The sequence below is a fragment of the Numida meleagris genome, chromosome 1 (assembly GCF_002078875.1).
Source record: "Numida meleagris isolate 19003 breed g44 Domestic line chromosome 1, NumMel1.0, whole genome shotgun sequence".
NCBI classification, from domain to species: Eukaryota; Metazoa; Chordata; class Aves; order Galliformes; family Numididae; genus Numida; species Numida meleagris.
This window is the reverse complement of record NC_034409.1, coordinates 69,038,989-69,065,163: the sequence shown is the minus strand read 5'-3', so window position 1 is coordinate 69,065,163 and position 26,175 is coordinate 69,038,989. Positions and strand designations below refer to the sequence as shown.

At 38.6% G+C, this 26,175-nt stretch overlaps 1 protein-coding gene across 4 annotated transcripts in view; it reads right to left on the bottom strand.

The window, feature by feature from the left end:
* The window catches only part of ARNTL2 (aryl hydrocarbon receptor nuclear translocator like 2), a 34,900-nt gene extending 16,943 nt beyond the window's left edge, over positions 1-17,957 (bottom strand). For 2 of the 4 annotated variants that reach the window (XM_021392219.1, XM_021392231.1), the window contains exons 1-5: positions 17,720-17,957; positions 9,625-9,769; positions 8,373-8,444; positions 4,631-4,669; positions 2,048-2,205 (exon numbers count right to left, since the gene is read on the bottom strand). In XM_021392219.1, the coding sequence (XP_021247894.1) occupies positions 2,048-2,205; positions 4,631-4,669; positions 8,373-8,444; positions 9,625-9,769; positions 17,720-17,780 (475 nt within the window). In that variant the 5' untranslated portion in view covers positions 17,781-17,957. The remainder of the gene's footprint in view (positions 1-2,047; positions 2,206-4,630; positions 4,670-8,372; positions 8,445-9,624; positions 9,770-17,719) is intronic. The other 2 variants (XM_021392235.1, XM_021392241.1) reach the window with 2 other exon arrangements.

Sequence of the window (26,175 nt, the reverse complement as noted above, 5' to 3'; positions counted from 1 at the left end):
CTAGCATGAATAAAGCCTCATTAGTACTCTATATTGAGCCATCCAAAAAAATCACTCCAAGTAGTTAAACTGAAGAGGTACTGTACATTCGACTCATTACACTTACTGTCCCAGCATCTGTGTCAAATACTCTAAAATCCTTCTTAGCCATTTTAAGAATTTACACCACTTTTTCTAGATATTTTTTGTATTTGCTATAATTCAACTCATTATCCTATATTGTCTTAAAGCATTTGTTTTGAAGATACATATAACCACAGTGCTGGATGAAGTAGAGTTTTCATAATTCACTGTTAAAACAATGCTGTTTGAGCTATAGATTTTTGTTTTCATTGTCAAGACGAAGATGCTTGTTTAAACTCCAAGTGCAATGCGTACCCTGCTAATCTGTGATATTATTTATGCAAAATTCTCAGCTACTTGGACAAGACTTCCAGAAATTCATAGAATCTTTAGAGTTGAAAGGGATCTCTAAAGGCCATCTAGTCCAACTCCCCCGCAATGAACAGGGACATCCACAGCTCGATCAGGTTGCTCAGAATGCCATCCAGCCTGACCTTGAACAGGGATGAGGCTTCTACCACCTCTGTGGGCAACCTGTTCCTGTGCCTCACTGTAAAATACTTCTTCCTTATATCCAACCTGAATTTCCCCTCTTTTAGTTTGAAACCATTTCCCTTTGTCCTGTCATCAAAGACCCTGCTAAAGAGTTTGTGATGACTGAGAATTCCCTCCATCCTAAATATTCTGAGTACATTACTGTTAAGATAATTCATTTCCTACATTGCTTTGACTTAAGACTCAGGGGATTCTTATTAGATGTTTATCCATAATCTAATTTTTTGCAAGGCAGATAGTCTTTGCTTACAGTTGACTAAATTATACTAAAATAGCGTTGCCAAAAAACCTTAAATCTTATGTGTAACTTGTGTTTGTATATATTGTTTCTTACGGGAGAAAGAAAACCCTCAAAGCTACAACAGTAAAAGGAGATGAAAGAATATAACCTCGTTAGACTCTGATATCTATACTAAATAATTCACTGAAATCTGTGAGTACTTTGTAAGGTGACTGAGAACATCAGCTTTTAATAACACTTTTTCTTTGCACTCTTTAACATTACATAGTGTTTAAGACTCAAATGTAATTACAGTCATCAACTATTCGTTTAAAGTATGTCATAACGATGTTCCTTTTGACTACTGACAAATATTATTTTTTAAATCTTTTTCTTTAATTTTATGCCTTTTGTTTATGAAAGTACACTAGTAAACTACACTATAAAAAACGTAACTTACTGCTGAAGCCCCCCCCTATACCCCCTACCAGTGAAACTACTTAGATCAGTTTCTTTAGCTAAGCATTAGCATGGTTTCCCGTTGTTTACAAGACTTTTTTTCTGAACTCACACTAGACAAATAACTCGTCAGAAGTATTCAATATTTCCTAAGTGACCTGGCCTTCAACTTCATGCCTTTACAGAATTTAGGTATTTTTTTTTCAAAGGTCTTTTTCAATGGCGTACATTTTAAACTCAACTGATAAACAAGAAATTCCAATACAGAGACAAAGAGCTGATGCAATCCCAAACAATGCAGTAACAAACAGGACTATGAAGAGCATTTTCCTCTCACTAGCCATTCAGCTAGTGATGTCAGTACAGGACCACATGTATTACTGTTACAGAAAGTATGAAGGAAAGTGGAGAGATCGCAAAACGTTTAATTTGAGGGTTAGAAAATAACGGAAGATGGAATTGCTTGATCCCTATAATTTCAAAAAAGAATCGAGGATTAACTTGATTGCAAGGCAAAGCTTTAGCACAAGGTATCAAACACTTAAGAGTTGCTTAGTATACCAGAAAAAAAAGCCAAAAAGGAACAAAATTCTGGAAACTACAAGCCTATCAAATTAAATTAAGAACAGACTCAGAACTGAAATCAGCAAGTAAACAAAATAGACGACCTTAGATGTATTTGCCAAAGAAAACACATAGTATAACTCCTGATAGAAAAAGGACTTCAAGTATTAGTTCCCTAAAACCTACCTTTTAAAGATTTTAAGTGCTGCACTGCCATCCGTAATACTGTAAGCTTGTCTAGTTTTCGTGCCATAGGATTGCACTGAGGTATCATAGCAGACAATTCCTCTATCAAATTATTCATTTTGTCTCTCCTTCGTTTCTCTGTTTGACTGTGAGCCTCTCTAAGAAGAAAAATTATTTTAAGAAAGATGTGAAATACACAATTTTCCCTATAATATTTATCAATTTCATTTTCAGAATGTAATGTACCACACGAACTATTACTGCATTTAACTACTTTTTTATACACCACATCTACCTGACAACCGAATTGGATTCATTTGATCAAAGTAGCAATGGTCACAATAATTAAGTGAAATATTGAGAAAAATCCGTCAAGTAACAATTTAGAGTCATAGAATCATGCTTCACAGAAACTTGATTGTATACATGGCAGAAACAAGACACCATGAAAAATTACAAAACTGAAATTCTTCATGTGACCCTTGAAGCCAAGAGAATACCTTGATGTCTTATTATAAACCAGACATTTGATGTCAACAGTAATCCCTGCAAGACATTCTTCTCCCTAGCCTGTGTAAGTAAGATGGTGTATACATTCTACTTTTTTTTTTTTAGTGCTCTAAGCACTTGCTGAAGTATATCTAAACTAAGCAATCTGTCTTGCTATTTAATTACTCTGAAAATGACTCAGATTGAATAAAGTCACAAACACAAGCATTTGTTCATAGTACAGCACAAGCAAAAGACAACATATTTACATGTGCCTATAAGAGATGCTGTAGAAACTGATAGAAAAAGCTATACGTCATCTGTTTTCACAGGAGGTACATTAGAAGGCTTTCCCCTCCATTCACCTGATAAGGTGGGCAAGAAAAGGGTTTAGCCTCTGCTCATACTCCGTATCTCAGATTTTCATCTCTTGGCAAGCCTCAATCCAATAATTCAACTACAGAAAAAGAGCTCCACTTAAAAAAAAAAGTTTTCATCATAATATCCCTTCGAGGGCACATGACAGTACGTTTCACAAGCATATTTATAACTCAGGTCACTTTTTCTTTAATTCTTTCTAGTGGAGCATGTTGGCTTTTCTAGCTGACCTTCTCCCCTCTAACATCCTTCAGCTGGTCAAGGAAGGTTTAATTCATTCTATTCCCAGCCTACCCAAGAAGACAAGCTAGCCACTCAATTAAAATGAGGATTATTTTCCTTTCTCACTGAGACCAGACACAATGGTAGTAAATTGAATTGAGCAACAAAATGTTTTGGCTAGCTGATTTTCAAAACTCTTCAGACATACTGTAACAGTAAGTATTAAAGATAATAAAGTTAACCAACTCTGGCCTGATGGAAGGAACTAAATACAATTTTAGAGATCTAGTTGTCTTTTTTTTTTTCTTTGGAAGCACATAAAAGAAATCCCCATTCCACACAAATAACTTTGGATCACTCACAGAAACAATTTGCTTTTCTCTCTGTAAAGCCTCTTCCAAAATTTACATTCATCAGTTATTCTTGGCTTTACAGGTTCACACAAATTTTCTTTTGTATCAGGTAGGAACAGTCAAGTAACATTTTATGTATGCTCCTTGAACTGTGAATCTCAGGAAAATGAATACAAACATACGTGGAAACAGAACAATCTCCCACATTTCTAAGATTCAGGAAGAATTTATAGATGTAGTGATGACTGGATAATTCAGAAAGCCCACTGTTATATTCCCCAGTTACAAATGGGAAGGGAAAAGAGCAAGTCCCCCAATAAGCTTGTGAAAAGAAATACTGGACAGAGATAACTGTTGAGCAAACCTTCAAGATGTGCTCTAATATATATATATATTTTTAAACTAATGAAACAAAACTTAAGGAAAAGAAATTAACAATAGAACATGAGTGTTATCAAAGCAATGCACAAAACAGAATCTTGCATAGTGATCTGAGACACTCATTAAAGAAAAATGAATTTTTGAGTTTAATTAAAAACTGTAAATACACTTTGGAACACTTTCATTTCTTCGACTTAATTTAAATTACAACATCACCTCATAATTATTAGTTAGCATATTGTACAAATAATGCTTTTGCCAAGTGCTTTCTGTGAATTTCAATTTGGATTAAGTAAGATGTGAATTCACAGTACAATGGCAATCCTTGAACAGTTCCACACACAAGCACTTGTTCCAGAACAAGAATTCTTTGTCTTGCTATTGCTGAATCCACTTCCATGTGGGATAATTCTTAAATAACTCCATGTGCAGACAAATCTAGAAGAAATGATTCTTAAATTCATGTGGACTGAGGGTCAGCTCCTTCATACATGACTTGAACATGTTTCATTTGACTCTCACTGTAACAATTTTCATCTCAGGCTTTTCCTAATTGAGAGATATTCTGCAATATAACTGATTAAAATTAGTAGAAAATGAGATCCCAAGAAAGCTCTAAGAATTAATACAAAATCATGATAAAAATGGCAAAGTTTACTGTTAGACATTTGACAGTTACCCACAAACTGCTGTGGGTGAATCCTGCTGTTGTAAATCTTAGTATATAATAGCACGATATACTTTTCTTGTAAGTAAGTACCTGAAATCTTTTATCTTAAGATGTTCTTCATCTTCACTCCTAGAGAAAACAAGACATAGACTCTTATATTATATATTTAATGTTAGGCATTTCAAGTTGTAGGAAATGCTACAAATTTACTACCACTCCAGCAAAACCAAAACCACAAAATTCTTAATACAAAAATTATCTAGCAAGCAATGCATACTACAAAAAGACCAGGGCATAATTGCCAATATTCGTAGCTACGTGAACATATTATGGGGACTTTCAATGATTATGGGACTGTTTCTATCTGTGAGAAAAAAAATTAATAAAACATTCAAAGTCTAGGCTTGATTTTATTTTAATTTTTCGAGTACGATTCTCTATTCATCTTCTTATCTTTAAAATGTTATTGCCAAAACATTAAAAAAGCAACCCTAGCCTAGTCTGGTCCTAAAATATAATGTAATTGCTTAAGGACTGAAAAAAAGAAGCAAAACAATTAAGCATCTTCCCATACCACACAGCAATGACTGGAAAGAGTCCATATGAGAAAACTGTAGATGAAAGACAACCATAGTGCTGGTATCATGATAAATACTTCAGCAGCAGGAAAAAATAGGATTCAAGAAAAGACAGTGATCTTTTTTCTTCTCCAAGATCACTGCATTCCCCACCACCATCTTTAAGAATTTCAGAAAATGACCTAATAGATATCTTGCCAACTCAGCGTGTACGATTTAGTACTTGCAGAGAGGTAGTTTCCATACTAATGTTGGCGACTATTTTCTTTAAAATAAACTGATACAAGCATTTTCTAATATTTATAGCAGTACTTCAGCTTTTTTTAAATTCAGCAGCGGAGACATCTCACACAGAAGTTCCATTTCAGAGGTGAGGCCTGCTAGCCTTGGGACCATTTTAGAAGAGGTGTATGTTGTACCAGAAGGCTTATTAAGGACACGGGTCCATCAGTCAGTGGCTGTTTCTTATGAGAAAAAAGAAGTAGGAAGCAGAAGGACAGCTGGAGATTAGAGCTCTAGGAAAGAGTTCAAAAGCTGCTTCCACCTATAACCAAGCACTGACCCCAATAAGGATGAAGCAGCCAGAGCCAAATTAACACAAGATTCAGAGATTTCAGCTTTTCAGCTCAGGATTTTACTAGATCTCATGCATCTTCTAGGCAGTCTGATAAACCCAAATACAGATCTAGACAAGTTAGTAATACCTAAAATTTTTAATTTCGTGTTTAAATAAACTTTTTTTTACCAGGAATGTGCATATACTATGAACCCTACAACTTAAAGCCTTTTTTACCTCAGTCTTTGCTGGCAAGGTCAACGGTTCCCAGGGCACCCAGCCCCCTGAGTTGGAAGGCAGTGACAGGGAGCAAGGTGAAGTGTCTACAATCTACAGGTGACCTACTACATCATTTGAACATTCATAACTCTATTGGGCTGGATGGGATTTATCCACAGGTACTGACAGAGGTGCTTACCAAGGTACTTTCAACAATATACAAGCAGTCCCAGCTAAGCAAGGAGGTGCCAGTTCACTGGAGGTTAGCAAATGCGACTCCAATCTGCAAGAAGGGCAAGAAGGAGGATCCAGGGAACTAAGGCCTGTCAGTCTGACCTCAGTACTAGGGAAGGTTATAGAACAGATCATCTTGAATATTTCCTCAAAGCATATGTGGGAAAATTAAGTGATCAGATTCAAACTGTACAAGCTTTCAAAAGGTGGGTCCTGTCTGACTAACCTGATCTCTTTCTAGGACAAGAAGATTGGATGAGCAGATGAGGAAGACTGTGAATGTTGTTTTACCTGGAATTTAGTAAAGCATTTGACATTGATTCTCAAAGAGTTCTCCGCAAAACAAATAAAAAAAAAAGTCTGCTTGTGGTTTGGACTAGCATACAGTTTCCTGGGTGAAGAGAACTGGCAGGATGACTGGGTTGAAAGAATCCTAGCAAGTGGTCTTCAATCCAGCTGGTGGCCAGTCACCAGTGGTGTTCCCCAGGGCTCAGTACTGGGGCCAGTTTTGTTTAACATGAGGAATGGATAAGAGAACTGGAGCTATTTAGTTTGAAGAAGAGGCTGAGGGGAGACCTCACTGCTCTCTAAAGGTACCTGAAGGAAGGACGCAACTGGGTGGGTGCCAGTCTCTTTCCCCAGATGCCAAGTGATAAGATGCAAGATGCAGCAGGGGAAGTTTTGATTAGATATGAGGAAGAATTTCTTCACAGAAAGGGTTCATCAACCATTGGAATGGGCTGCCCAGGGAAGTGGAGTCTCCATTCCTGGAGGTATTTAAGACACACAGGGATGTGGTACTCCCCTCTACAAGTACCTGAAAGCAGTTTGAGGGGAGGCAGGAGTTGGCCTCTTTTCCCAGGTAACAGCGAGAGGACATGAAGGAATGGACTCAAGTTGTGCTAGGGAAGGGATATTAGGAAAAAATTCTCCAAAAGAGTGGTCAGGTGCTGGAACAGGCTGCTCCGGAAGGTGGTTGAGTCACCACACCCCAGGAGGTGTTCGAGAAATGTCTAGATGTGACACTAAGGGACACGGTTTAGTGGGCAACATTGGTGGTAGGTGGATGGTTAGATTAGATGATCTTAGAGTTCTTTTCCAACCTTGGTAGATCTACGATTCTAAGGAACATGGATTAGTGACGGAACTCAGTAGGTCTGACTGATGGTCTTGATTACATCTCCTCCTCCCCCAGGACCTTCACTTAGGGAAGGAACTAGAACAAGTCTGCTGTTCAAGCACTCACAGTTTTCAATGCATTCATATAGCCTCTGTCCCAACAGCTGTGCTGTTACTGTTTAAAATAGCTAGATTAAGACTACTTTGAACACAGAGTCACAGTCTGCTTCATGGCTCTAAGGTAGATACATTTAATCTGTACTAGCAAGAACAAGAGTCGTAATATTCAGAAAAAAAAAAGTTAAAGAATACCACCTTTTCCTCTGTTTTCTCATTTATTAAACATACTTCCATATTTCTTCTAAAAGAAAAGCAGGGATATTAAACACAAAACCTTTATTCACATCTTTCTATAATAAGAACAATGGAAAAATCCACAAAGAAATTATCTACGTTCACAAAAAGTTTTTAATGCTACCCAATAAGCCACACACTGACTAAAAGGATAAGAGAGAACAGTGAATAGCTACATACAAATATATATCTAAGTAAGGTACTGAGGTGTAGAAAAAGAAATCACAACAAGGTAATCATGTAATTAATAACTATCCCATAATACATACACACACCAAAGACTTTTTTTTTTTTTAAGATTGGCACAGACAATCTTAATTTTAGCATGTCTCTTTGTAATAACATTATTTTAACATTAGATGTGGTAGTTATGTTTTTAAAAGCACATTTACAAGGTTGGGGAAAACAGTGAAAAAAATGTTTAAATGCATCAGTCCTGAAGAGTATGAGACATTCCCTTCACCTCTTTAGTCTTCTTATATGCCATTCTTCTTTCTTTCCTATCCTTGTCTTGAATTCAACACAAATAACTGGCAAACTTATAAGCAAGTCAGAATGTCTTCTTTGAAAGAAACCTTAGAAAACTAACACTGGATGGATTTATCCACCCCACTAATTAGATACATGTTAATTAGCTTCACTTTTTGCTGTACAAACATGTCCTTAGACAAACATTCCTTTAAGGTGAACCACACACCTTAGCTAACCAAATACAAAACTGTGACACATTTACAGCACTGAAAATAGAAATGGGTTCATTTATAAGAAGTACCTTTTCTGAGGATCCCCATCAACTTCAACTGTATCCCTGTAGAAACAGGTAATGAAATAAGCAGAATGTACCCTGAAGCACAAAACAATGACACAATATACCCAATGAAAAAAAGTTGTCACAGAAAAAGTTCAGTGGAAACCCCACTTAACTAGTTATTTTCAGCAAGAACATTCATGTTTAGAAACTATGAATTCTCATGAAATATAAATTTATCAACTGAATATTTCAACTAAACACAATTTTTTTTCCTGACAGAAGTTTCATTAAATCAGGGATAGACCCAAACTTCACAGAAACACTATTGATGAAGCAGCATTTTCATTAAACAGGTAAAATCAACTAGTGCTTCTGAGAAACATCTTTTTTTTTTCTCTGAAGTTTTTGTCCTTCTGAAGCGTTCAGAGATCTAGAAAATAGATATGAAGCTCTGAGTTGACAATTATATCACCACCTACAGTATGGCTACATTCTGTGGATCAGCTGACTATATATAGAAAAAGAGAACTGCTCTAATAATCACAAATGGATGTGAATTTCCTACACACACACGCACACCTTTTTAGATGCGGATTTTCCACACTAGCTTGGAGATGCCTGCAATGTAGGAGATCTGCACGCTGACTTGTGCCCTTACTTCTGGCTGATAAATATAACTTTGAATAGATCAACTAAAGTTACATATTTTCCTGTAAATAATTATTTGGTTAACTGGCATCTGTTTGGCAGTAACAAAATAAGAGAAAATAGTTGACTGTATCATCTCCACAATGAATGTATGACCCGCTTAAAAAGACTGAGTTCTGCTGCAGGAAGTTACTCATTTTTAGGTCACAGTTTTCTCTGGATATTTAAATGGCTGCCTGGGTCACTGAAGAAGCAGTTCTGATTCTACATTAAAGAGCTTCGAGATGATATTCCAGTAATTCAAGCCATTTAGTTATTTGTTGCAAAACTTGTCTTTACATGCAGGGAAAGAAAAAGAGAGCCAGAACTGGAATTTTATCATTAGAGATAAATGCCCCAAATGTCTTAGGCTGGGAAAAGACTTACAGAATCCTACGTATACCCCTTGGATAAGGATTTTTTTTTCTAGTTTCAAGTGCTCAGGACTGCCAAAGAACACATTTGGAAGAAACTAAATAAATAACTGTAATAAAAAAAAAAAAAGGAAAGAGGATTCAAAAGTTACCATATCATAGAAATAAACAAACATCTCAGATTTTTGTAGAAACATAATCAATTTACTTACTGGTTATCAGAATCACTTCCTTTGCGCTTCCTAGGAATCTCAACCACGGAATTGTTGAAAGAAGTGGTAGCAGGCTTAGTTATTGGATTCATGAGGCTGGGGACTCCAGAAGCAACGCACGAGTTTCCATCTACTGGGAAATTATCTGTGAATGAGAAAAAAGCCCAGTGTCTAATAAGAGCTACCTCATCATGCATCCATTCTGGTTTTCATTTGGCAAAAAAAAACAAAAAACAAAAAAAAAACACCTGCATGGGTGCTTTTCACATCTAAGATTCAAAACCCACAGAAGTTGCACTGCAAATACCTATGTAGAGAAAAAAAACACAATCTTCACACAGTCCTATAAAGTTCTCATCAAATCATTCAGCTCACCGAGACAATATAAAACACAACTCTCTCTTTCCTTGCTCAGTCCTAGCAGACTGGGTCTGCTCAGCACCTCCAGAATCCTGCTGCAAAGTCACAAGAAGTAGCCCTAGCTAGCAGATCAAAATACTAACTCTGAATTCAAATTTTAAAAATATACAGCAAACAATGTTTTTAAACAAGCTGTACATCCAAAAAAAAAAAGTGCCATAGTTCTGACATAAGATCCATGATTACTTATAACATCAGCCATGACAAGCCAAGACAGCTTTGAAAGCTTGTCAAGTTCTGCTTCAGAGTTCCCTCTGAACTCCTCCTCTCAAGGCAAACTACTTTGTTTCTGGGTTGGACAAAAGAGAATTCACAAGCCAAATAATCCTAGGGACGTATTCAGGAAGAAAAAATACTCTCAAGGAATTTAAGTACTAACCTTTTTTCCCTGTCTCAGTGTAAAACCATCACAAAGAACTACCTGGCTTAAAGAAACAGGACTGACTCTGAGCAAACGTAGGCACATCCATACGCTTCCTGTGCTAGCAAGGAAAGAATCCAAAGACATACAACTCGAAGCAATTAAGGATTAATTCCACGATGCAGCAGAGGATGGATTAACAAAGGTCATTTAAGGAAGTGTGCATCTCCTGCTTCAGCTGCAGGCAAAAACCAAGGCAGGCACTTTAAAAACCCAGCTGGAAGAAAAACAGAACATTTTACTGAGAGCTTGATTTTATTATTATTATTCTTTTGCAACTGTACTGCCTGTAAATGACCAAAGAAAAAAAATCAGTAAAAAGAATGATATGCAGTGTACGCTTCTTTCCTCTTAGGTGCAAGCATATCTTACACCAGAAAAATGAACCCCTAGGTTTTCATTTTCTGTAGGAATATTACTCTGGAGAGTTAAATCAAAATAGGCTAATACTTGAACAACATTGTCTGGTCTTCCACTAATCCTCTTTCTACCAAGTCAGACTACACAGAGTCAGCCCCTGTTTTATTTTAGAAATCTCTTTAACTCGTTAAGCCACACCGGAAATTCCAAAGAAAATTAGGTAAAAACACAAGGAATCAAAAAACATTTGTCAAATGAATAACAGCTTCTGGGTTTCCGCGACAGAAATATAGTTATTTCAAATACATGACATACGCAAATAAGGGTTATTAAAATGACTTTAAAAGAAATTACATCTTGTATACAAGGCCACAAATGGTAAACGTTTGAAATATTTTTCTGATATAATTATTGCTTTATAATAGTCTCATTTGATATTTCTCCCACAAATTCTTGCAATTATAAAAACAAATAAAAACTCCAACAATTCCAAAGGAACTTTTTTGTAAAGAGTAATTTTAGTTCACTTATTAAACATCAGTATACTATCACTACAGCAAGTTTTTGAAATGCACACATACTTCATACATGTTCAGAAAAGAGTACTTACTAAATAGAAATCTAAACGTACCAAAGGCAAGAATGCTTTCAGCACAACAGATCCTTTCAGCCTTCAATAAAGCAGGACAGAAGAGACCCACTGACCTAAATACTCCTTTGCACACAGATGGCCAGCCTGCTTTCTAAACCACTTCCCTTAAAGAAACAAAATGAATTCAAATGATGTATCGTTCATATCCGTTCCAACTTACCCTTCATTTTATCAGAGTAACTAGCATTTTTCCCAGCATTCTGGCAATAAATTCTGAATACTTGCACCCATCTCCTCTCCGTTTCCCAGTAACACCCTTTTCTCTTAATTAAGGAAAGCTCAAGTGTTTAGATTTCTAATTAGCAATAATGACCATTAAGAACTTGTACACTGGAGTGTTTAGGTGATAGAGTGAATCCTTGAACAATATCACTGTGAAATCTTAAATACCATGTTAAATGCCATCTAACTTTAAGACAGAAAATATCAATAATCTGTACTGATTCCTGCCACATACAACATGCAACATATATTCTTTTCATGTATTTGCTGAATCTCAACAAATAAATAAATAGGAAAAAAAAACTAAAGCTTCAGAAATGCCAAACTTAGTATAAAAGTAATTATTCTGAATTCAATTCAGAATTCAACAGACAAGAGCAAGCATTTTTCATATCTACTACTCACTGAACAAGAAGCAGACTGAAGCAGTTCATAAAGCTAGGTCAGCTTTGAGAAGTCTGAGAGTGCTTTAAAATAACGTCTTGGGGCTGTCTGCAATAGCTCTGACCATGGACTAGGCGATTCCAAGGTGCTCACTCTCTCCCTGATAAATATCTTAATCTCTTGCAGTCTGTGATGAAAGATTCCTTTACTTCTCTGGCTATACCACTTTAGGAGAGATGGATAAAGCGTTCAGAAATCATTTGGGTCAGAAAGAGAATGACCTAGAATGTAGTCCAATAACCAGGAACTGGTTTTGCGATAGCAGGCTCTTCACTACATTCCTACCTTTCATTAACAGTAAAATCAAACATACCTAAGGAAAAACAAAGCAAAACTAAATGTTTCCCACTTTCATAGCAAGAGTGCTTCAAGAACAATAACATCCATAAGGATTATTCCTTACTACAAGTTTATTTTCTTGGATGACCGAAATAATTAAAATCATTAGCCAATTTTTAAACTACTAGTATAATTCAGCCAGAGACATTTTGTTTTTCCAGCCCAAATGCTATCACTTACACTAGCCTGGTTTGCAAGTCTAACAATATTCAAACTGAGAAATGACACTTCAAGAAAAATTAATTCTACTATTCATTTCAGTTTTATTAAGGCCTTGGTATACAGATAGCTAAGCTTTAAAGTTAGGTGAATAGTTCCTTGAAACATACGCCCATGTATGATTCCTGTTTAAATCTCAATATTAACCACACATATATATATATACACAGAACTACTGTCTAGGGTTGGGATATGAAGTAAGGATAATCTATATAAAACACTATACTCCTACGTTCAGCAATTGTTCTGATCAAATCACATGCAATGCATTAAGATATAAGACTTGGGAGACCTTCTAGATTTTTCTAATGACTGACAATATTTTCTAAATACATGCCACATTTCTGAAGTTTTCACCACTAACAGTTCTAAGGTTTTCAGAGTACCATAGAATGGCTTGGGTTGGAAGGGGACTCAAGGATTACCAAGTTCCTACCCCTCTGCCACGGGCAGGACTGCCAACCACTAAATCCGGCACTAGATCACTCTGCCCAGGGCCCCATCTACCCTGGCCTTGAACACTTCCAGGGATGAGACATCCACAGCTTAGCTGGGCAGCCAGTTCCAGCGCCTTACCACTCTCTTAGTGAGAAATTTCCCCCAACATCTAATCTAAATCTCCCTTCTTCTAGCGTAAAAACCATTCCCCCTTGTCCTATCACTATCGACCCATGTTTTGTTTTGTTTTTTTTTTTAATTTCCTTCCTATTTCTAAGCTCTCTTCAAGTACTGGAAGGCCTCAACGAGGTATCCTCTGAGCCTTCTCTTCTCCAGGCTGAACAAGCCCAGTTCCCACAGCTTTGCATTGTAGCAGAGGTGCTCTAGCCCTCTGATCATCTTTATGGCCTCCTGTGGCCCTGTTCCAACAGCTCCATGCCTTTCTTGTGCTGAGGGCCTCAGACTTGCACAGGGCCCCATGAGTTCACCCTTCAAACCCATCTCTCTCCAATTTATAGATGAGGCTGTGGTGTGGGACCATGTCAAAGGCCTTGCACAAGTCCAGGTAGATGCCGTTGCCCTTCCTTTGTCCACTGATGTTGTCGGTTCCTAAACAAAGACGGTCTATCAAAAAGAGTTATGGTCAATCTCCACCAGCCATAAATGGTGAGATTCATCTGAGCAAATAATCATGTCCACACCTGAATTAGCCATTCTAGATACTCTTGGAGAGTAGAAGACATTTCTGGGGTGATTCATCTCAACCTAAAATAGATTCCTACAATCAGTTTGATGAAGTACACTTCTAGGGTGATTCATCTCAATCTAAAATAGATTCACACAGTTAAATGAAGTACCAGCCAAGAGTGTCTACCTCCTTCCCTTCAGTAATCACACAAAGAAGAAAGTAACTAATTACGATGCCAATGTGTATGTCCTAGACATCCAAAGATAAGTGAGATGAATCCCACCCAAGGTAGCCATGAAAGTATCACACAATTGCTACAATATAACAGCCACAGACTGCCACTGTTTGGGTCACATACAAGTTTAAGTTCAAGACAGCCTTTCAAAATCACTGCCTTGATCACTCATTACTACTTCCTGGCCCACTTGCCCCCTATGAAAGTTTAGCCTTTGGCTAAACATAGGTTTACTCCTCGTAGGCTTTCCTGAAATATTAACAGAGTGATATTAATCCATTAATAAAAAAGCCATCCGCTCTCATTTAGACAGTTTAAAAAAAAATCTAAATCCATCTACCAGGATATTGCAGCAAAACGTATTCATTGATATTTTCTAACTCGCCTAGAAAACAACAAAACAAAGAAACAAACAAACAAAACACTATGAGTGGCACTCTGCATATTCTGAGGATAAACGTACACAACAGACTTAGAGAATTACTCTGCAGCTGCTTAAGTTATCAAAGTGGTAACACTAACACAATCTTTCTAAGAATAAGAATGCATTTACAATCCAACTTCCCATTTTGAAACACTTTCTGGCAGAACAAGAAAGAAGCTGCTTTGAATCAAAGTTTCGAAGACCACAGATGCATTTTTCCAATCTTTTGAAAACCATTCTATAACAAGATTTAAATAATCTAACTATTAAAGTGTGTATTTCGCAAGCGTACGTTTCCTTGGCATGCAGAAAAACCACTAGCAAGGAATTCAAGCTTTAGCAAGTTTAAAGAACTCAAAATTGTGCTAAAAGTGGGTGTAGTTCAGGTGACACATAAGTGGTCCTTCCTCTATGTAAATGACTTTCTGAAATTGAAATCCATCCACAGGAGCTACCAGGCTGTATCTGTGTTAGTAAAAGCTAGAGTACAGTGGCAACAGGTTAACAGAGCGAAGCAGGTGGTTGCAGCAGAAGTTCCTGTTTCTAATTTTTAAGTAGTTCAGCGAGCTTACGTTAAATCCCATTGTCTGGTTCACTGGACCAAAAATCCTTACAATTCATGTGTTCCAAAGCTGTCTGAGAACCAACCCTTGATTCAGTTCCTTAAGTTTGGAGTTGAAGAACATTTGGCCTGGAGTAGCACTCACCTTCCTACAATAAAGTTCTGGTTCAATTCCTTCTGAAAAGAGTGTAACTCATTCATACCAAAAATGCACTGCAAGCCAAACCAGCGAGCACTAAACAAGGATGACCGACCACTTGAAAATAATGTTGCTGCTTTGAACCAGACTGCTAACATGCACACAGCCTCTGAGTACTTACTTGATGTAAGGGTCTCAGCCTAGAGCCCTCATGAGTGCAGTCACACAGAGAAGCAGAGGTATTCTGCCTCTCCACCCCCCTGCCCCCTCACACACACTTAGGTATACAAACAATCTAGATTTTCTCAATTGGGGTACTACTCAAGATGCACAAGTTTTGTAGCACTCAACACACAAGTTTTTTATTTGAAAATGTCAGGTGTCTCTGATTACCTAAGCAATCAGGATATCTATCCGTACATGCACATGTGCACACTCACACAAGACAGCTGATAATTCAAATAATTTCAAAAAGCTTAACGCCATGTAAATTGCTTTATTTTACCATAGAGTTGTTTTTCTAAAATTATTCTAATAATTCTTACTGCGGGTTTTCATTAAAGAATGAGAAAACTATACCTATATCCTACATACATGCAATACTGTATGAGGAAGAAAGTTAACATGCTGTGAAATGCATCAGACCTTGGGACCTGTCCAGTGAACAGTAAAACAACCAACCATACTTTCTAAATAGGAGTGTGAGTTGTATTAGACGTTCTTGTTTTTAAAGCTTTACAACAAGTCAACAAAAACCATATTCAGACTATTTAAAGCAAGTTTATCATCCAGACCGCAGCCCACTGTATACATTCAGTTAAAGCGGGGACAACCATTTTCATCTGGGTCAAGCTGTGAAAAGAGTAGAAAAGTGCTGTGTAAAACAGATGCACTTTTTTTTTTTTTTTTTTTTACATTACATTGCATAAGCACGCATGAAACAGGAGAAAGATGCAGACAGCAGTGATGAAACCATGTTAGGCACAATACTAAATAGAGAATGAACTCTTATAGGTTAGCCTAAGAACAGTGAATTGGTTTTTATTGTCACAAGTTGATGAACAGCAAGATTTTAATATCCCAAATTATAGACATTTAAACCAAATATTAATATGGGCAACTGACAATTTTCTGCATTCATTTTTACCATTCAGAAGAAAATAATCAGCAATCATAACTTACTAATTAAATAACACTTTCACTTAACAGATCTTAAAACACCAATTATTTGCTCAAACCTATTAGTGTATTAAAAAGCGTGACAGTAACTAGCTAACGTAAAGATACCCACAAGCCCTTGGAAGATTACTCCGCTTTTCTCATCGCTTCCAGGCTCAAATCAGGTCACTGACAGAAACTGAGAGTCTCATATATCTTTATTTATTACTGGAGGAGAGGAGGAGAACACTGGAGAAAACAAACAAACAGCAAAGTAACTCTCCAATTATATACTGCTAAAGGAATGGAGGATAGCTGTTTGCTTGCAAGTTTTTGATTGAAACCATTGCAAGTAAAACACTGACTTCTTAAGTCTGCTGCAGAACTTCCATGGTTTCCCTGGGGAACAAGTTTTCAGAGCACCTCCTGTCACTCACAGGGACTTTATTCTTACAGTGAAGAAGATTCTTAGCTGATATGAGCTCCCTATCTAGAGTTAATTTTTAAGAACGTTCAAGTATACTAACATTAATGTGAACCTTAAGTGAAAAAAAAAAAAACAATAAAATCAGCGTGGATTTATTCCATGCAAATAATTTTATGTTTAAAATACTGATTAAGATCAAGACTCCGCTTCTTCAAAATCCATTAGAAGAAGATGTATAAACACTGATTAACAAAAGAAACCAGGGAGTAGGGTTTCTTCCACTGTAATATGTAAAAGCCATTGGTGCACCGCTTTCCCACTTGGAAATGGAAATGCCTGCAAAGAGTTTCTTTATTTTGATGATTTCCTCCCCTTACAGTATGCGCATTATAAAGAATTGTACTACTATTTCAACAACCAAGCACGTAAAGATAGATAAATGCCTCTTTCTTGCCTCCCCTCAGCTAGCCAGAATCCCCATAAACATTAAAACACACACCCAACCCAAGGCACGTTAAAAAGACAACAACTAAACCTCAAGAACCGGAGCTAAATGAGCGGAACTGCAGCGACGACTTCTGTCTTTCAGAGCCCCGTGCAAACACTTCTTTCTCCTGGGATCAGCCGTCCGCGGAGAGGAAGCAACACGCTCGCTGCCGAGGCAGGAGGAGCACGGGCAGCTGCTGCTGCTGCTTTACAGCCAGCCGTGTTCCAGCAACTCACCGCTCCAGCAGGGCGCAAGCACGGGCACACAGAAGCCAACATCGCTATACCTAAAACACTAGATTACCATGACCCGCAAAAAAGAATATTAAGAAAGCAGCTAATCGCGCGCCGGGAGCAGAATACCATCAACTAAGCCGAACATACAAAACCGTTTAGCCCAAATCCCATCAATGTGCTACCACATCCACAGCGTTAATAACGCAAGAGCGGAGCACGCTCACCTTCAGCGGCCCGCCGCTCCTCCTCGGCCCCCTCGGCGCTCCCCGCTCCTGCCTCGGCCATGGCGGGCGGACCGAGCCCCGCTCCACAGCGCCCCCAGCCCCGGCGGCATGCGGGAGGTGAACTAAGGTGAGAAGGCACGGCCCGTCCTGCCGGCCCGGGGGCGGGCTCTCGGGAGCCCCGCCGGACGCCCCCGCCTCGCTGGCGCCGCCTCAGCAGCGCCGGCGCCGGCACCGCCGCCGTCCCCCACCCCTCTCCGCCCAGCGCCTCGCATCTCGCGAGATTTGGGGCTGAGCGCGAGCGAGGTGAGGGCAGTCTGCCGCGGCCGCCGGCGTTGGGTGGGGAGGTGTGTCTCCTCACGGCTGCTGTGTCCCCAGGGGCTGGGAGCGAGTGGCTGGAAGCCAGGATTGCCCTAGTTGCTGGGGTTGTCACTTTGTTTTAGGCTGGTATCACTTTTCATAGAATCATTAAGATTGATAGACCTCCAAGACCATCTGTTCAGACCGCCAACCCATCACCACCATGCCCACTAAACCACGTTCCTCAGTGCCACATCTACACGTATTTCAAACACTTCCAGGGATGGTGACTCCACCACTTCCCTTTGAAGTGAGTTAACCCAAAATCCTTTTTGTGTTTGGCTCACATCCTGGAGTGGTGTTGCTGTGTGAGAACTGTGTTCCTTCAGCAGGGGAACCTCAAGTTGCACTTGAAAGAACTTAATGGGCTGCAGCTGGCAGTGGGCAGTGGCTCCATGACACCCCAGTAGAGCTAACCTCTAAAGGGCTTAGTATGGCTGCTGGGACCACAGCAAGACTTGTTTTTCTCTGCAGATCCCATCCTGCTGTGCTGCCCCGCTCATTAGTGGTGATACTGCCTGTGCTTGCTCAGTTCCAGCTCTAAGTGTGGTAGAACAAGCTCCTTACCTGACCAACAAAATTACTGTGTACAGTAGAAACATCCTTGGCTAAAAGTGAAAAAGAAGATATGACTCAATACACAAAAAAGACCACCTTGGTTTCAGTAATAGCAAGAATGTTATTTCCATAGGTATTTTTCATAATTGGTTGCATTATGCTGAGGGAAAATACGTATATATGAATGCTAGTTATCTGTCCATGTCAGAAGAAATTCCAAGCATGCAAAGGGTTAAGACAAACCTGTGAGTAATAAAATTGTTTTTGCAGAAGTAAATTGCTTGAAAGATAGTTTTCTGAACATCTATTTTCTTCAAAAGAATAGCCACATGCAGCCAAACAATGAGTCTAGAGCTGCGGAAACAGTGCAGAGGGACTCTCGTGGTAGTAAATACTTCACCACTGGTGGTAAAACTACAGGTAGGTAGGCTATTTATCAAATTACAGGAGACTGTTCATTGCTGACTTGCTTAAAATATATGTGTATTTTTCAAAATAAGGAAATGGTGAAGCCCTACAAATATTCTTACTAAAGTGTGAAATACCTGGCTAGACAAAAAAAACACATATGTACAACAGGTCCTTCTATGTCTGTTTCCTCTGTGTAGGAAAGTTAATATTTTATCTTGGAGAAGCTAGAACCTTGAAACAGAAGTCTCATCAAATCTTTGCTTCTCTGCTTCCCTCGTCCCATCCAAGACAGCAGATCAGTATTGAACTTACTTTCATTGTGTGTAAACATATATGTTTGCCCAAATACTTTTGAAAACTGGAGAAACTAAATCCTCGCAAAGGGGTGTGGGCTAAATACATTTGACCACCTATTAATTTAATGCAACATGATCGAAGATTACTATTTTTCATAGGCAATGATAAAGCTGGTTAAAAAGAAAACAACAACAACAACAACAAAACAAGACCAAAAAAAAACAGAAAACAAAGATATCTTTCATTCATAGCTTTCTGAGATTTATGCAGTATTTAGTTGTCTAAACTCCAAACTATGATCTTGACAAGTACTTGGTTAGAGTCCTGAGCTCTGTCCTATCCTTTGTAGTCTGAAGCTCCCAAGATATTTCAAATTCTACGGGGGCTGCTCTGAAAGTAATTTATCCTACTTTATGATGCTGGCTCACAGCATCAGAAGCAGATGTTGGTGGTATAGCAGTAAGGTTTGACCTTTCCCACCAATATTCTGTTACATTTTGTTGCTGCATCAGTAGTTAAGCCCAAGGTGTGTTACAAATGAGTTTTCTTCTGCCTTGGTCTCCTGAAGCTCTTAGGTTCCAAGTTCATTGATACCTGACTCGTGTACTCTTTGACAAGAGGGACTGCAGATACAATTGCACAACTGTGATTCTGACAGGAATCATCCAACCCAATCAGCGTGGTGCTTACCAGTTTACTGGCTGATGTCAGCTTCTGACAGGCTGCAGGAGATGTGGTATGCAATCCAGTGTGAAGTTAGAATGGGATGACTGGTCAACATTTTCTGGCGTAATACCGACCTGGAAACAGTTTGTTTTTGGTGTAATCGTACTCCTACCAAATGAATTGGTCGTACTTCAGGCCTTTGTACTGCATGGGTACAGCATTGTGCATCTTGTACTAGTTGCTCTATAACAAGATTTGCAGTCATTTGGCTTTAATATTGTATGTGTCTGCACACTATGCCTGCTAGATGAGGCGTGTGGAAAAACAGAGTGGGTGAACTGCTCTAACAGAATATGCTTACCTGGCTGGGGAACAGTGGCTTCCAGCTGGGAATTCTGATGAGCAAATGCAATTGCACTAATAGGACATTCTCAATGTATGCTTTTTCATAAGGTACTTTTTTCCTCTTTAAGTAGTACGTAATCCCACGGTGCAGTGCTATATATATTCCACCATGCCGGTTCAGTTGGTCTTACAGAATTTGTATTGGAGAAAGCAATCACAAACTTCTATCCTACATGATAGAAAAGGCAGTGGAAAGAGCTAAAAGACAGGAGTTATATAGTGTTGCCATCTTTGAGAAAATCAGTATAATCTATTCAGATTTATTCAATATACAACTGATATTGAAAAAAAATGCAAGAATTTGATAATAGGAAGCTTAAATTTAATATGTGGCACTGCCAAAATACTTATGCCCCAATTTTGAAACTAGGAGCTTCTTCCAGGTTTGCATCACTAATGGACAACAAAATGTTAAGATTTCAGAAGAGTGAGTCAACCGCATTGACTGAAAATGCTTCACAGAAAGTGGAAAATGGCCAGTGTTATAAAGCAAAATGAGTTAAAGATTTAAATGGTTCCAGAAAATTGTTCGTTAAGCTATTAAAAACAAACTCCATATGGGAACATTCAATGAGGACATTCAAAATGCAGTACACTGTTGGGTTTTTTTAAGTGACTCACTAGAAACAGAGCTAATGTATCTTATTTGCATTTTATTTAGTATTTTTAGTGCAACAGTAGAAGTACTTGTAATTCAATGAATGCAGCGTTTTTTTGTTTTGTTTTGTTTTGTTGTTTCTTTTTTTCTTTTTTGCAGTTTATGATATATCTAGGCCAGAAAATCAGAAAAATCCTTTAGGAATAATTCTGACTGTCAAGATTTTATTGTACCTTTATAACCTGACTAATTCTCTTTCTTGGTCAATGCCAGATTTCCTCGCACTTAGAAAGCTTTTATAAACGTAATAAACTGCCAATTCATTATTACTGATTTTAAACATCATTTCCTAGATTTGTTTCTTATTCAAAGGTGATGGGTGGTCTTCTCATTGAATATTTCATAGTTTTGTACATGACAGTAACTGGTGTTTTTAGCAGATAGTTAGCCTGGAGTCTTGCAAGAGTAGGATCCAAGTTTATGTAAGGCCACACTTGATATATTTGCCTCTTTTTTTGGTGAGTGCTTTCCCTTGAGTAGCTTTTAGCTATAAAATAGAGAACAGAATGCTTTATGTAAGCAATGGATAACCTCTTTTTTTTCCAAACAACTTATACAACGACTTGCTAAAGGTGGTAAAAATAACAATCAAACCTCAGAGCTGTTAAATAATAGCCTGTGACAGAACAGTTAAAGAGAGGTGTCTGCAATATCGCTCCTATTTCATGTTCTGTAAATGGTTAATAACATCTGAAGCATAGTGTGTCTTCAAGACATGAAGAGCATCCCTCAAATCAGCATTTCTCTGAGATATCATCCTGAAGAGGAATCTGATTTCTTGGTGGATTTGCTGGGGTCAACCTAGCTCTATGCTCTCTGCTCTTAAGAGACCTGTTTCAGACACAGGGTGGAGAAAAATACTCTTCTGAGGGACCACTAAGAGCTGGGCCATATAGTACCATGGTGACTTACAATGCTTCACATAAAAGATACTTAGGTGATGGCTACCTAGTTAACTTTTTTTTTTTTTTCCTCAAAATTTAAAACCAGTACGATGAAATTATTCAGCACACCTTTAAATACAAACACAGATTTTTCCCAGATGTCCCAGATGTACGGTCTGGAAGACTGTAGGTGTTTATGGTTTCCTCTCAGACTGGGGTACTATATGGCTCGGAGTACCGTAAAGAGCAATACTTGAGTCCTGAAACAAGTAATTTTATAGAGCATTTGTGAACAAGATAGCTAATTAGAAGAATATGAATTAAAACTATTTCCAAAAAATGGTATTTTTTTTAGTCTGTGCTTTGTGCTTGGAGGTCATTGGTGGTCTTGGAGGTCACTGGTGGTCTTAGAGGTCATTGGGTTACTTTTAAGGGCATCACAAGAAATGTGCTGACTTTGCTATACACTCAGTGCATTAGTATGCTTTAGTAAAATGTGCCATCATGTTAAAGCAAAAGTTCTTCCCCAAATCAGGAGACACTTTTGCTTCAAAAATTATGTAAATGGCATAGTCATACTGTAATCAGACTATTTAAGAAAATATATTTTTAAAATGCCCTTTAAATTATTTCCACTCAGTAACTTTTACAAAATCCCATCAAAGAAGCAGAAATGTAGCACAAAGGAATGCAAGCTGTGCTAATGCAATACAGTGAATGAAGTGCACGGCTTATGGTATGCAGTATGTCAGATTAGATTGTGATAGTGATATATTCTGGCTTTGATTATCCATAGATCACTGACAAATTCCTTGCATGATGAAACAAGCTTCACTTGAGAACAGCTTTCAACTCCTACTTGCGCTCTCTTGTAATCTAAGCACTGGAGCAAGGAGGATGATCAATTTACTTTGAGGTTTCCTAACAAAATTAAAACAAGTCAAAAAGATGAACATTTTCAAAAGTGTCTGTGTTATTTAGGAGTCCTGTTTGGCAAGGTTTGTGCCCACAATATAATCCACTTGCTTGTAAATCTCTTGACTAAAAATCTCTCAATCTGATGGTGCCACTTTCAATTTAAAGGCAAAATAAACTTCACATCTTAAAGAGTCTTTTCATTCCTGGCAGAAATTGGTATTTTTGGAATGTCTAGCAAGAGCCTGAAGACTAATGTCTCTGAGAAACAGTATTACTGTTACAAATCTCTACACAAGGACAAATAAAGCTGCTTAGAGAAACTACTGAAAATGAAGCACAATTGAAATGTGCCCATGGTGTACAAGTAGCAGCCCCTAGGCTCTCTAGGATCCCTGAGCTCCAGCACTGTTCATGCTGTGGCTAGAAGAAACAAAATCCAGCTGTGAGGGCAGCATAGAACTTGTACACAACCAGTCTTTGAACACTTCAGCTGCATCATCTCATCCATTTTTGCCTGTAGAGAAGGTTCAAACGATCTATCACAGCACTGTCTGAAAGTCGTCTCCTTGGTTAAAGCAGGTTTGTCATCTGTAGTACAGATTCCTGGGCTCTTCCAGTGTTAACAGCCTTTGGGGGTCTGGAACACAAGTCTTAGGAGGAATGGCTGAAGAAACTGGGATTGTTTAGCCTGGAGAAGAGGAGGTTTAGGGAGACCTTGTTGTTCTCTACAACTGGTATGGGAGCAATGCAGATGTATGGAAATGTAAGGCCCCTTAAACCTGGGCAACTAAGTCAAGAGAGAATTAACTGAAAGCAGAGCCTCTTGACTGTCGAATGCTGTTGGCCCTGTTTGTCCAGCGTTACTGAGCCGAAGCACACAGACTGAGTGGAACACGTCCATCATTCACTGACTGAACTTGACAAACTGAGGAGTTGCGCTGAACTGTCTCCTTCCTAAGACGAACAAAGCCAATGCTTGGGCTCAGCCTCAGTCAAATCCAACAGTGATCTGCTATGCTTTCTCAGGAAAATGTGTTTAAAGAGATTGGACATTTTGTGAAGCTTCCTTGAGGCATCTGTTTTAATTTTGGTTATCAAACAACATAGGTAATATTTTCTTCTTTAACAGTGGAAGTACCATGCAAATCTCTCATGTTTGTCTTTGAAGCCAAAAAGCATCCTCTTGATGTACTGCTTTTCAACAGATTGAAGTCTATAGAGAGCAAAATCTTTTTCTCTAATTTCTGCAGAACATAGAATCATGGCATCAGCAAACAGCTTGCTTTTGAAACCATACTTATTCACTGATTTCTCTGTGCTTTAGATAGGAATCTTTTGCTGACATCAGTAGGAACTGGGTAAGAGCTCAAAGGCAGCCTGCTGGACTGAAAACCTTGAGATGTGTTGTCTAGTTTAATGGTGATTCACTCTGCCCTGGCCAAACAGTCACGGAGGGTCTTATCTGATCCTTTGTTATTAAAGGGGGGGGGGGGGGGGGGTGCAGCAGCAAGGCACCTGCCTCCCCTTTGAATTCTATGAGTCTCAGATTCTACGTCCATAATGAAGTGTAGATTCTGCCTAAATCCCTGGAAGGAAACAACATATTAGGCACTCTTGGTGTGTATGCAACACTTGCTGGCTGTAATAGCTGTCTCTTTTTCCCAAACATGGAAACAGGGGCGGTGGTTACACCCTGCATTTACACAACAGCCTCAACATTACAGCTCATCTGCGATGAGTTCCCCTTTCAACATCAGCTGGTTTCAGGGGAGGTGCAGTAACAAGGGCAAAGATTTGGTCTTTGGCAGAGGGAAAGCAGAAAAGGAGATGTGGAGAGGAAGGGGCTGCTACCAGTGGAAGGTGGGCTGCCTGGGGACAATGCAGATGCCACACATGCGTTCCTACAGGAGAACACAGCCGCAGCAGATGGTGGCTCACTAGAAACAGATTAAAGCACCTGGTACAGAAACAAGACAGGGCTCCAAGTGTTGGTTCCAATCAGGGACAAGCTGTCCCTAGGTGAGTTCTGTCTGGATTGGGAAATGAGAAACCTGGGTTAATTTCCCTGAGTGTGAGAAAGTTCAAACCTACGTGCCCCATTTCCCCAGAAAACAGCAACTTCTGTGCTATCAGCTAATCAGGAGAAGTGATGGGAGGAGGAGGAGGTGGTGAGACAAATGTAGATTCCATTTCCCTCACAGTAATTGCAGTAGTGTTCTGTGCAACGAAGCATACAAATCCTAGGGCCAAGAGCAGTAGCAGCAAGTAGGAGGAAAGGGGGCTGTTTTGCTTCATGTTGGAGGTACTCAGTTCCAGCATAGGGTCCTGTGTGTCAGGCCCTGCTCTGTGGAATAGTTCTCCACTTTAGACAGTCACTAAAACTGCATTTACTGGAGATAATAATTATATTTTTAAAAAAAATCTGAAGAAAAAAAATGAAAGGAAAAAAAAATACCAGGCTGAAAGCACAAGGGAGGAGAAAATTAAACTGGCAATTTAGAATATAATGAATTCTTTAAAACCTACTTAGACTTCAGGGATATTACCACTGACAAAGACCGTGCTCATTCTATTGTGTTAACGTGCCCTTCTCCAGCACTGAGCTGCCTCAGTAGCTAAAGAAGGTATCTCACAGGCACAAGCTCTTTAGACAGACTCATTCTGTAGCAGAGCCTAGCACAACTGACAGTTACAGTGCACTGGCATGCACATTTCAAACCATCTTTCATTTGTGAAACTCAGCTATTGGATATGCATTTTAGAACCTCTGTGATAACTCAAGGTTATGTACACAATAAATAAAATTACCTTAAATAAGTACATTAAGCGCTACCTGAATAGTGAATCCTTTTTGTTCTAGTGCTGGGAACGACTACTGCCATCACACTGCACAGCAGCACAAACTGTCAGGATATTCCTACTTCCTCTCTTCATAGGAAGGTTATCAGAAAGACATTTTATTGTCCAAATCATAAATGTTTTGCTTACAAGGCATACTTTATGCAAGATGACATGAAACACGCACATCAGATATTTGCAGTACTGTTTTATAAACACTATATACTACTCTCTTAAGTAGTTAATTTAAAAAAGTGTTTTTGCACATGCTAAGGCATACCCTTTTTATTCGTCGTTAAAGTGCTGTATTTTTCAGAAATACTGGATTTGGTAATGTAAGAAGAGAAATAATTCAGCCTGCAGTTCCCTAGCTCTGTGCAAGATAACAGGTACTGCAAGAAGAGTGTAATCCCATTAAATAGAATTTGTAAGATTCTGTTTGAGTTGCATCAACTTGCTGAGAG